General features: G+C 47.4%; 1 protein-coding gene across 3 annotated transcripts in view; it reads right to left on the reverse strand.

Moving 5' to 3' along the window:
- Positions 1–12,919, reverse strand: part of ANKRD27 (ankyrin repeat domain 27) — a 60,671-nt gene that overhangs the window by 11,709 nt on the left and 36,043 nt on the right. For all 3 annotated transcript variants that reach the window (XM_070770897.1, XM_070770898.1, XM_070770900.1), the window contains 6 exons: positions 12,238–12,330; positions 10,284–10,481; positions 8,380–8,439; positions 8,180–8,299; positions 7,023–7,067; positions 4,469–4,591 (listed from right to left, as the gene is read on the reverse strand). In XM_070770897.1, the coding sequence (XP_070626998.1) occupies positions 4,469–4,591; positions 7,023–7,067; positions 8,180–8,299; positions 8,380–8,439; positions 10,284–10,481; positions 12,238–12,330 (639 nt within the window). The remainder of the gene's footprint in view (positions 1–4,468; positions 4,592–7,022; positions 7,068–8,179; positions 8,300–8,379; positions 8,440–10,283; positions 10,482–12,237; positions 12,331–12,919) is intronic.

Genomic DNA, 12,919 nt, shown 5'->3' on the forward strand with positions numbered 1-12,919 from the left:
ACCTAAATGGGAAGGAAATGCAAAAGAGGGGGTATAGTATAGAGCGGATTCACTTTGTACAGCAGAAACTAACACAACATTGTAAAGCAACTATACTCCAATAAAAAAAATTTTTTTAAGTTGCTGTGTACATTTGTTTACAGGTTTTTGTGAGAACATGTTTCCATTCCACAAAGATCAGTTGCCCTTAGTGGATCTTCCATTCCACTAAGATCAATAAGGAAAGCAACTGCTGAATCATATTGCAATTACAGGGTAATTCTATGGTTAGTTTTATACGGAACAACACCACACACATTTTTCCAAAGTGGCTTTTACATTCCCAGCAGCAATAGATGAGTAACCAATTTCCCCGCATCCTCACCAACATTTGGTATTGTCACTTTTCACTAATTTTTATTTTAGCTGTTCTGGTAGGTGCGTAGCACTGTCTCATGGTGGTTATAGTTTGCATTTCCCTGAAGGGTGATGACCTTTAACATCCTTTCACATGCTTATTTGCCATCTTTAAATGTTCTTCGGTGAAATGGACGTTCATTTTCTATGCCCATTTTCTTACTGGTTTGTTTTTACTATTGAGTTTTGGAGGTTCTTTGTATAGTCTAGATTCTGGCCCTTTGTCAGATACATGGTTTGCAGACATTTTCTTTTAAGTCAGTAGTTTGCCTGTAGCTTCTTTGCATGGGTTTCCACAGGGCAAGTTTCTAAATGAGAAGTCCAACTATACCACAAAGCTACAGTCATCAAGACAGTATGGTACTAGCACAAAGACAGAAATACAGATCAGTGGAACAAAACAGAAAGCCCAGAGACAAATCCACACTCCTATGGACACCTTATCTTTGACAAAGGAGGTAAGAATATACAGTGGAGAAAAGATAATCTCTTTAACAAGTGGTACTGGGAAAACTGGTCAACCACTTGTAAAAGAATGAAACTAGAACACTTTCTAACACCATACACAAAAATAAACTCAAAATGGATTAAAGATCTAAACGTAAGACCAGTAACTATAAAATTCCTAAAGGAGAACATAGGCAAAACACTCTCCAACATAAATCACAGCAGGATCCTCTATGACCCACCTCCCAGAGCAATGGAAATAAAAGCAAAAATAAAGAAATGGGACCTAATTAAACTTTGCACAACGAAGGAAACTATAAGCAAAGTGAAAAGACAGCCTTAAGAATAGGAGAAAATAATAGCAAATGAAGCAACTGACAAAGAATTAATCTAAAAAATATACAAGCAGCTCTTGCAGCTCAATTCCAGAAAAATAAATGACCCAATCAAAAAATGGGCCAAAGAACTAAACAGACATTTCTCCAAAGAAGACACATAGATGGCTGACAAACACATGAAAAGATGCTCAACATCACTCTTTATCAGAGAAATGCAAATCAAAACCACAATGAGGTAACATCTCACACTGGTCAGAATGGCTGCTATTCAAAAGTCTACAAACAATAAATGCTGGAGAGGGTGTGGAGAAAAGGGAATCTTCTTCCACTGTTGGTGGGAATGCAAACTAGTACAGCTACTATGGAGAACAGTGTGGAGATTCTTTAAAAAACTGGAAATAGAACTGCCATGTGACCCAGCAATCCCATTGCTGGGCAGTCACACGAAGGAAACCAGAACTGAAAGAGACATGTGTACCCCAATGTTCATTGCAGCACTGTTTACAATAGCTAAGACATGGAAGCAACCTAGATGTCCATTGGCAGACAAATGGATAAGAAAGCTTTGAATCAGTTCTAATGAGGTGGATGAAACTGGAGCCTATTATACAGAGTGAAGTAAGCCAGAAAGAAAAACGCCAATACAGTATACTAACACATATATATGGAATTTATAAAGATGGTAATGATGACCCTATATGCGAGACAGTAAAAGAGACATAGAAGAACAGTCTTCTGGACTCTGTGGGAGAAGGCGAGAGTGGGATGATTTGAGAGAATAGCATTGAAACATGTATAATATCATACGTGAAATAGATCGCCAGTCCAGGTTCGATGCATGAGACAGGGTGCTCAGGGCTGGTGCACTGGGATGACCCTGAGGGATGGGATGGGGAGGGAGGTAGGAGGGGGGTTCAGGATGGGGAGCACATGTACACCCATGGCTGATTCATGTCAACGTATGGCAAAAACCACTACAATATTGTAACTAGCCTCCAATTAAAATAAATTAATTAATTAAAAAAATAAATGAGAAGTCCAGTTTATCCATTGTCCTTTATGGATCATGCTGTGGGTGTCCAGTCTAAGAACTCTCTGCTTAAATGATGGATTCCAAAGATTTCCCCGTATTTTTTTTCTAAAAGTTTTATAATTTTACATTTTACAGTTAGGTCTGTGACCCACTTTGCATCAGTTTTTGTACAAGGTGTGAGTTTAGGTTGAGATTCTTTATTTTTTTTTCTGAACATGTCCGTTTGCTCCAGCCCCATGTGTTGAAAAGGCTGTCCTTTCCCCACCACCTTCCTGTTGGACCTCCACAGCCATGTCTGTGTGGGTCTGTTTCTGAGCGCTCTGATCTGTCTGATCTGTGTGTCTGTCCCTCCACCTGGGCCACACTGTTTTGATGAGTGTATCTACATAGTCAGCCTTAATATTGGGTAGAGTGATCCTAATTTATTCTTCTTTGCCAGGATTGTTGTTGAGTATTCTGGGACCTGCACCTTTCCGTATAAATTTTAAAATTAGCTTGTCTATGTCTACAAAAGCTTTGTTAGGATTTTGATAAGAATTGCATTAAAACTGTAGATCAATCTGGGGAGAAATAACTTCTTTCCTATGTCGAGGCTTCATGAGTCTGTTTATCTCTCTAAGTATTTAGGCATTCTTTGATTGATTTTTTTCATCAACATTTTGTGATTTCCAGCATGCAGAACCTATCCATGTCCTGTTAAATGTTTACCTAAGTAGTTCATTGTTTTTGAGCAGCTGTAAATGATTTTGAATATATAGTATGTACTCATGTGCTGTCTAACTCAAGGTCCCATGTTAAGAAAAGTAATTTGACTTTACAAAACAGATACAGAGCAAGATAATACTACCTTATTAAAAAAAGCTTCACCATGGGTGTCTCTAACCTAAGAGATGGCTGAGACTGTCACTCACATGAACCTTTGCAGCAGAGTGCATGCTGGGATGTGTGACTTTTGTTCTGTCCCCATGCTGCTGGATGTTCACAGTCCAAAAACCTGAAAACTGACCTCTCCTACGTGGGCTGCTTAAAAATCAAAAGGATTAAAAAAGGCAGATGCTGTTTCAAAGGATGTGATGTGAAGTAGCACCTCAGGCCCAGCCGATGACTGTATGGCTGGAGGCAATCACTGTATCTCTGCTGTTCTTCTTGCTGTTTACTTTGTTTTTTCCACCTCACAGTTCATTAATTGTAAAAAAAAAAAAATGGAATTACACATCACAGTGTCTGCTGAATTTGTCAGATAAACTTATGTTCCTGCTCACTTAAAACCTACTACCTTTTTCTCCTTTGTAATTTCTCAAAAAGACACAAAAGTAAATTGCTTCATGCTGTGATTAAGTTAACCCCTCACCCTCTTCCAGCCCAGTGGCGTGTTACAGCTTGCTCAGTGATAAAGAACAAAATGTTGATGACACGCAACGACCTGGAATTAGGCTGAATGAGCAGAGCTAGTCCCCGATGGGTGCATGCCGTATTGATGACATTTATATAACATTTTTGAAATGACAAAAACATTAGAGCTGAGGAACAGATAGTGGTGACTAGGGGCCAGGGATGGTGGGGTGGGGTGAGGAGGTGTGGTTATTAGAGGCAACATGAGTGATTTTCCTTGTGATGTGAACACTGATCTGTACCGTGACTGTGGTGGTGGATGCACAAACCTTCACATGTGTAAATGAGACGGAACTAAACATATATACATGCACACAAGCACAAGTAACACCGGAGATCTAAGACGGATGGACTGTGTCCATGGCGATGCCCTGGGCAGGGTACGTACTGTGCTTTTGCAAGCTATTACCACTGCGGGAAATGGGGGGGTGGTGAGGGGACAGGGTTCTCTCTGTGCTAGGAGAAGGGCCCTCCCACAGAGGGTGCACCAACATGAGCCAAGGCAGAGGGCAGCGGATGTCGCCTGCAGCCTCCCCAGGGGACTACGGCCACACGGACACAGCCCCTTGGTGTGTGTCTGTTCATAAGCTCCTGCCTTGTGACTCAGGGGCCCTGAGAACCGCTGAAACACTAAACCCTCGTGCGTGGCCCTGTGCCCTGACCTGCGCGTTCAGAAGGCAGGCAGCCCAAGCTGATCCTGCATGCGTGTCCACTTTCCCCTACCTTGAGCTGGGTCTCAAGGGACACCTACAGCCAGCCACTAGGCCTTAGCTGGCTGAGAAGGGGACGACTTTCCTAAAGGGAAAAAGAAGAACTGGCCGCCTACTCCCGCCCCCACCTTCCAACAGAAGAGACGCCAAACCTTTTGAGCTGGAGCACACTTGGGGCACTGGCACAAGGGGTGACAGAACTCAAGATCCACCGCCCCAACAGCATCTTCTGCTTCATCCAGGTCCTCCTCCGTCCACTCCAACAGGTAACGTACCTGGTGTCAGGCAGTGAGGAGAAATGCGGACTGAAAACCCATCCTCAGCTCCTGTACAAGCTATGGTGTCCTACATGCACACACACACACATACAGTGTCCTACACACACACCACACACACACCATATGCACACACATCCACACACACACATAAATGTTCCCAAATCAGGACCTACATCTCCACCACCACGAAAGTACCTTATGCATGATGGTGCTCTTTCTTGAGGACTCCAGGGTCTCCTGTGCTCAGGCCTTTCTAAATCCTTTTAGTGGTGACAGAGAGATGGAGCTACCATTTCTGCAGATTGCATTAGATTCTTCTCTTCTGTCTTAGAAAGGGGCAGCGTGGTGCTGCTTCAGGGTGACAGCTTTAAAGCCCTGGTCCTAGAGCATCTCGCGAGCACCTCCTCTTATGTTACATCCTCTTATGTTATCTAATTGTCCTCCTTCGACAAGCAGTCTGTCTCATCTTATCAGGGAGCAGACTCACTCCAAGGGGCCAACAACTTGTTCAAGACCACATGATGAGGAAGTGGTGGCCAGAACCTAAACACAGGCTCTCTGACTTCACAAGCATCCCTTCCACCTTAATGCTGTAGCCCACAGGCGAAAGCACTGGAAAGACCCCTAACAGGTCAAATTTATGTTCCAGTAAAGGCTAGTTTCTGGGATATTAAATGTGAGAAAACACAAATACATTTCCAGGCCTGGTTCTGAGCCCTGGGGAAGCCAGCAAATGCCTGCAAGGGGTGACAGAGGGCCCCAGGAAGATCCCATGCCCCTCCAAACACCCCCCCTCCAGGGCCCCTCCACACTGCTGACAGCAAATATTCCATCCAGGCCGAAGGCCTCACCTGACCCCGGGGCCTCACCTCCCAGGCTGGCTGGGACAGACTGGACTCAGGGCAATTCCTCTTGGCGGTGGTTAGAAGACATACGATGGGGGAAGGGGGCTGAGGGCGGTGGCCTCGGGCTGTGGGATGGGGGCTGTGTCGTGTGTGGATGGGTTTGGGTGGTGACCACCGGGCACCGGGCAGCCTGCCTCTGCTCAGCTCCTCCGTGAGTGGCCCCACCCCCTCGCCCACCCACAGGATGAAAGCAGATGTGTCATGACACTGAAGGGTCGGTCTCTTCTCTACACTCATAGGAGCCTGAGAAACTCCTCCTTGGCTTCCCTAAAGAACGCTGACTTCCCTGGGGCTGGTCTCGAGAGGGCAGCAGCCGGCACCAGCCAGATCCATACCCCAGATCCTCCCATGAGAGGAGCTGTGAGTCAGGCTGGGGGTTCACAGTGGGCTCTGGGCAGAGGCTAAGACACTGATAACTATGTTCAGACTCCATATACCCCCGGAGACTGTGCTAATCAAATCCCAGGAAATTCTGTCCACCACCCCAAACTCCATCATCCTTGAGAAGCACTCTTGAAACATGACTCTTAAAAGCGCTCTTGTAAACCCGATCCACTCAAGGCTCCAAATCTGGTAAGGGCTAATTTACTCCTTTTAAAGTGGAAGTCAGGGGACTTCCCTGGTGGTCCAGTGACTCAGATTCCTTCCTCCCAACTCAGGGGGCCTCGGTTTAATTCCTGGTCAGGAAACTAGATCCCACAGGCCACGACTAGAGATCCCGCATGCTGCATCTAAGACCCATTGTAGCCAAATAAATTAAAAAAAAAAAAAAAAAATTTTTTTTTTTAAATTTTTAAAAAATAAAGTGGAAGACAGAACAAATTCCTTTCAGGAAGCCTCAGATAAGCCAGGGGGACTGCCCATGAGTGTCTCCAGTGATCTCATCACAGCTGTTCCCCGTCGCCTGACAGGAAGGGTTAGGACGCACACCTTAGCGCCGTCTCATCTGGACACTTGCTTGTTGTGGGTCCTTTCAGCTCCGAGCCTGGGACTCAGCCTCCTGACCAGGATGCCACACTGCCCACAGCTCCTTGCAGGGCCACACCAAGGCCCTCTGTGCTCTGTCCTCCCCTTCGCCACCCCTACCCATCCCCTACCCAGTCTGTTCACCTTGCTCCGGGCTAGTGGGATCCGGCCCTCTTGCCAGCATCGCCACCCTCCTGGAATATGAATGTCTAAAAGGCGGGGGCAGGCTTCCTCTGAGGCTTTATCCCACCTGCCTCGTTACTTGTTGGGGGGTACGTCCCATCCCATCACCATCACTCATGAAATGCACCCCTTCTGCGTGAACGTGAACAAAGACCCCCCACAGCTCCTAACTCACCTGGAGACCAAACACAGGCACAGCTGCTTCAGCTGAGAGCAAGCCGTTTGAAATTCACTTCTAGAAACTCACCATTTTTATGGAGGTTGTATGTGTTTGGAGATAGGATATAGGAACTCTGTCTGTACTTCCTGCTCAATTTTGCTATGAACCTAAATCTTTCTAAAAAATAAACTATTAATTAATAAACAAAACTCACCATTTCCAGGTCTCCATCAGCAACAGCTCTTAAAAGTTTTTCTACCTTAATAAAAGGAAAAAGAATGTAAGGGAAAAGATAAGAATATGGTAAGACTAGAAACAATACAAATCACATTCTGGGCATTCCCTAGTGGTCCAGTGGGTAGAACTCAGTGTTTGCACTGCTGGGGGCCTGGATTCAATCCCTGGTCTGGAAATTAAGCTCCCAGAAGCCTCATGGTCAAAAAGAATAAATAAAGGTGAAATTCAAATTCATGTTATTATTAGAAAAACAAACAAAAAAAAGAGCATTCTGAAGACCGAGTAGCTTTCCCGTCTCTTGATTTCATTCAGTATCTTTCAAACACACCCCCGAAGTTGTTCGCACAGGGCACCTTCCACATAAGGCCTATAAGATGACCTGCCACTTGTGTGGCACAGGGGGACACCAGCCACCTGCAGCCCAAGTGCTTCCTAAGAGGGCGACCACCCATCAGACCTGTATCTGTTCAGCTCTCGTTATCCACCAGCTAGGATACCATGAGGTTAAAGCTCATGGATCCACTCCCGGCCTGTGTTAGGCCCTGGAGCATGTCTCTAGGCTTTTCTTCGCTGTGGTTCTGCATTGAGCTAGGGGTGGAAGGGGTGGAGGGGCCCCAGGGTGGGGTCAGTGAGGGCTCCCCAACCACAGGGGAGGAACTGGGGCATATCCATGCCATGGTCTGCTCTGTGGGCTGACTCTGGACAAGCTCTAAGGTAAGTTAGACAGAAAAAAAAAAAAAAAAAAACAGGGTATAAGTCAGCTTTTATAAAAAGTAGTGCGAGAGGACACGTAACTATCTCCATAAACTCAGCAGGAAGTCAGGAATGACACACCAAGTTAATAAGTGTGCTGACAGAGCGGGAGGGAAGGGCAGAGAAAGTGCTTTGTAAAATAATCTTAAAGCAGTGGACCTACAGGTGACTCTACCTGTAGGCTTCTTAGAATACTCCCCCTCCCATCACACACACCCACTCCCATACACACACACACAGACACTTAAGCACGTGTGTCCATGAAGGGCGAGGAGGAGGAGGCTGGGCTTCCCCCAAGGGCGCGGCATGGCCCGTCAGGCCGGGGCTCTAAGTGGCCCCTAGAACACAGGCCCCCTCCACCCTCCCGTCTGGGGGCCTCACCTCTCTGTAGTCCTTCTTGGGGTCGTCTTGCCTGGAGCTCAGCGACACGGAGGAGAAGCTGGAGGTGGAGGAGCCCTGGCTGATGGAGTCCATGGAGCACTGAGGGGCCTGCACAGACACCTACAGCCCGGCAAGAGAGGGGGTGAGGGCCAGACAGGCTGGTCGCAACAGGGCCGATGAGTGCAGCCCTGCCGTCTTACCTCTGAAGACTTCTGCCTCCTCTCGAAGGACAGATGGTGGGCTTCCATGATGGACAGAATCTAGGACGAAGGGGACGCAGATGAGTCCTGAGATGAGTCACCGAAGTCTCATCACCTGTATGGTGCTCCCCACCTCCTCGGGAGGGCACACAGCCCAGCCAGGCCCACAGTGGGCGGAAACCTACTCGGGTTCACACTAAGTCCAACAGGAGGAGCCGGTCTCCCCATTAATGGGCTCGGGGAACAAGGGAACCCAGGCACAGAGGGGCCTCAGAGGCTGCCTGGTCCAGCCTGGGCTGGCTGTCCACAGGCCTAAAACATGGCCTTTCCACTGGCAGCCAGGGGCCTCAAGTCGGGGCAGCTCAGAGTCGGGCAGGACGGCCGTCTGCTTCTTCTGTCTGCAGATCTCCTTCTGGAAGGGCCTTTGGGAGAAGCTCGAGGACAGAGGTGCCCTCAGCCCCTCATGGGCATCTCCAGCCAAGGGTGGCCTCACCCAGTCCCCCAGTTCTGGCTGCTGCAAAGCTGAGACCCCGTGAGGGCATGGGCAGCTGAGCCTGCTCCCCTCCCCGGGGCCAGGAGCAGGGATTTAAACCTCTGAAAACTTGGCTCAGAAAACTCCAAAAACTAGGTCTTACATTGTGCCCTTATCACACACACAATAATAATAGACAAAGCAGGCAAGGGAGTGGAAACATCTGGAGGTGATGCATCTGTTTACAGCACAGACTGTGGTGCTGGTCTCATGGGCGTGGACTTATCTCCAAACCCATCACGTTGCATATGCTAAATGTGTACAGCTTTCTATGTGTCACGCATACCTCAATGAAATTGAAAGTGAAATTGCTCAGTCGTGTCCAACTCTTTGTGACCCTATGGACTATAGCCCACCAGACTCCTCCATCCATGGGATTTTCCAGGCAAGAACACTGGAGTGGGTTGCCATTTCCTTCTCCAGGGGATCTTCCCGACCCAGGGATTGAACTCAGGTCTCCCGCATTGCAGGCAGACTTATTATCATCTGAGGAGCTTTCTGTATGTCACTCATACCTCAATAAAGTGGTTTAAAAACAAAAACCGGTACTCCTAGAAGACAGGAAGGAACTAAAAGAACTCCCTAGATGAGGGCTGGGAATGATAAAACATCAAGAGGCAAAAGTAGGGCCTGTGCAGAGAGAGACATCTGGAGACCTGCATGGAAACAGAATCACCCATGCGAGCCACCAGCCAGGCTGGTCTGGACATCAGGACCACGGATGGCCATGGCAGGTGGCCCTGTGCTCCCCCGGCTCGTTGGTCAAACGCTTCTCTGTGGGCATCCCTTCAACAGGGTTGCTGCCACAAGGCATACAGGCCTGGCCTCTGGAAGGACCCCCCCATTCCCGACCCACTTGCAAGTGAGCACTGCATGACATGTGGCGCCAAACTACGTGTATCCAGAAGTTACTGGCAGGAGAGGATAGTAGTTCATTAACGAATCATTTATGGAGGAAACTATACCCAATGACGTCCAGAGCTGGCCGACTCAGAATAAGGTTTTAGGCGCTGAGGGTACAGGAACAGGGAACAGAGCTGATGCTGCTGTCTCCATGCCCCGCCCCTGCTCTCCCTGGCCGGACCCACCGCCCCATCTCCTCTCACTCTATCTAATCACAAGCCAACAGCCCTCAGAGGCAAACTCTGCAGGAGCAGCTCTTGGTAGGACACTGAGAAAAACTCCTACTAAGATGGAAAATAATATGACTGCATGAACCTCATTAACAACCAGGTGTGGTACGCAGCACAGCGGGTATGCACAAATGCTAGCCTTGGGGACCAATGCAGTTTGAACAGCACGGCAGAGACCTGACCTGCGGATGGTGCTATTTTTTTAAATCATACTGCTGCTCTGAGAGGAAAAACGCTACCTTTGAGTTTAACGCACACTTGAGGGGCGTTTCCTTCAGCCTGTTCTGGATCTCTGTGGACGCCCCGTTCTGCAACAAGGTCTCGATGATGCCCTGGTAACCCCAGCGGGCAGCGATGTGCAGGGGGGTGTCTCCCTTCTCGTTACCGATGTCCAGTCTGCAGGCCTGCACGTCAAAGTAGACCAGAGCCTTCACGCACTGCGAACAGAATGGGAGAGGCCCCCGTGAGCTCACAGGCCAGGCCCTGGCAGATCTGTGCACCCTGCAGCCTCAGCCCGTATCCCGACTCGATCTAGGTGCCATCTGCTAAGCAAACATGCAGTAATAGAATGTTACACCTCCAGGGTTCCAGGTAACCTGATCAGAACACATCATTTTTATTTTTTAAGAACCCAACTGCCAATCAACTGGAATGGCTGAATATAAATTGTCGCATATCATGTGTAGAAAGGAGTTCCCAGAGTAGGCCTGACCATCATCCCGTGAGAGGCCAACCTGCAAGTCTGGCCCTGGACTGGCCAAGTTCCTTGGGAGCTTGGATATGAGGACCGTTCTCACAGTGCCCTGCGCTCACTGGGCCTAAACTGTTTGTCCAACAATGGTTTATGCTGAACACCTGCTGTTCTTCTGGGAGTATGGAATTTGAAAGATGCTAGGCAGATATGGTTCACACTACCAGCCTCCAAGCAAAATCTTGAGCACTGAGTCCCTAATGAGCTTCTGGTGGAGAACACTGTGCATGTGTTGTTACGCTGCCCGAGGAATAAGTGTGTCCTGAGTGACTCCATAGGGAGCAACTCTTGGAAGCCTGTACCTGGTTTCCTCCAGGCTTTATCCTTGGACCCTCCCCTTGGCTGGTTTTGCTCTGTGTCCTTCCACTACAACAGAGCTGTGAAGCAACTGGACGCTGAGTCCCGTGAGCCTTCCCAGTGAGTCACTGAAATGGGGAGTGGCCTCAGGGACCCTGACACAATACACACGACGTATTATTGTGTAATGATTACAGAATGGGCTAGATCTACATTGATCGACCTATAGGATGTCCACAATATAGTAAGTTAGGAAAATAAGCTGCATAAAAATATGTCAGGGGGACTTCCCTGGTGGTCCAGTGGTTAAGAGCCTGCCTTCCAATGCAGGGGATGCAGGTTCGATCCCTGATCAGAGAACTAAAATCCCACATTGTATGCATGTCTGTGCTTAGTTGCTCAGTCATGTCTGACTCTTTGCGACCCCATGGACTGTAGCCCACCAGGCTTCTCTCTCCATGGGATTTCCCAGGCAAGAATACTAGAGCGGATTGCCATTTCCTTCTCCAGGGGATCTTGCCGACCCAGGGATCAAATCCATATCTTCTATGTCTCCTGCACTCCAGGCAGATTCTTTGCTTGCTGAGCCATCCTACATGCCACCGTCGAACGGCAACAAAAGATCCCGTACATCACAAAGACCCAATGCAGCCAAATAAGAATAAATATATTTTTTAAACATGTGTACAGTATGATTTCATTTTCACTCCTCAACCACCTAGCCCTTTGTCTGTATAAATCTACCTATATTTCACCATGGAGAGAAGCAAGGGAGAGAGTGGTTAGGGGAAAAAAACAAATACACAGTTAAATATTAAGCGAAAATGGAAATGGTAAAATCCCTTGATATTACCACAAAAATATAAAATGTAAAGACTGAGTACAAACAAAGGCAAGAAGCAGATGGCAGCAGGGAGGATGCATAAGATTTCAGGAAAAGACAATGGGCAGTTACTTTTCATATTTCTGTTATTTCAATATAGCATCTGTAATATGCTTTTACATTTTTTAATTAAAAAAATAATACACCAAATGTTCCAATAATTGTCAACATAAAATACAACAGGCAACAAATGTGAAATCCACATTTCTCCTCCAGTGAGAAAGGGTAAGGCCCCTCCCCGGGGACAGCAAGGACCACTTACGTCCTCGTGGCCGTAGGTGCAGGCCAGGTGCAGAGGGGTGTTACCGTTGTTGTCTTGCACTTCGGCACTGGCTTTGTAGTGCATCAGCAGCAGCTTCCAAGGGAGAGGAGAGAGCAGTGAGCGCCAGTGAGCACGGCAGGGCAGGCTGGAGCCCTCGGGGAGCACGGCCTGGGGTCTTACAGGGGGTTGTTGCCCAGTCTCCATTTTCAACCTTATCTACTTACATTACAATTACAATTAGATCAGCCCTATAATGGAAACCAATCTGAAAAAGAATATATACTATAGGGATTTCCCTGGTGGTCCAGTGGTTAGGACAACACATTTCCGCTGAAAGGGGCCTGGGTTCAATCCCTGGTCAAGATCCTGCATGCCGTGGCCAGAAAATAAAGAAAAAGTTACAAAAAACAAAAGTACTTGGCCCTGGGCCTGGTGCTTAATAAGTCAGTGAAGGTCAGCTCCCCACAACCCCAGGGCGCTGAGACTTGTATGCATTGTCAGACATATACTGGCCTAAAAAAATTTAAATTAAAAAGGTAAAAAAAAGATTGTACACTGTAAATACACTACCTACACACACATACATATAACCGAATCACTTTGCTGTGCATCTGCAACTTATGCGTGGTAAATCAACTATACTTCAACTACACAAAAACATTGAAAAAATTTGAAAAATGAA

Source organism: Bos indicus, chromosome 18 (assembly GCF_029378745.1).
Source record: "Bos indicus isolate NIAB-ARS_2022 breed Sahiwal x Tharparkar chromosome 18, NIAB-ARS_B.indTharparkar_mat_pri_1.0, whole genome shotgun sequence".
NCBI lineage: Eukaryota > Metazoa > Chordata > Mammalia > Artiodactyla > Bovidae > Bos > Bos indicus.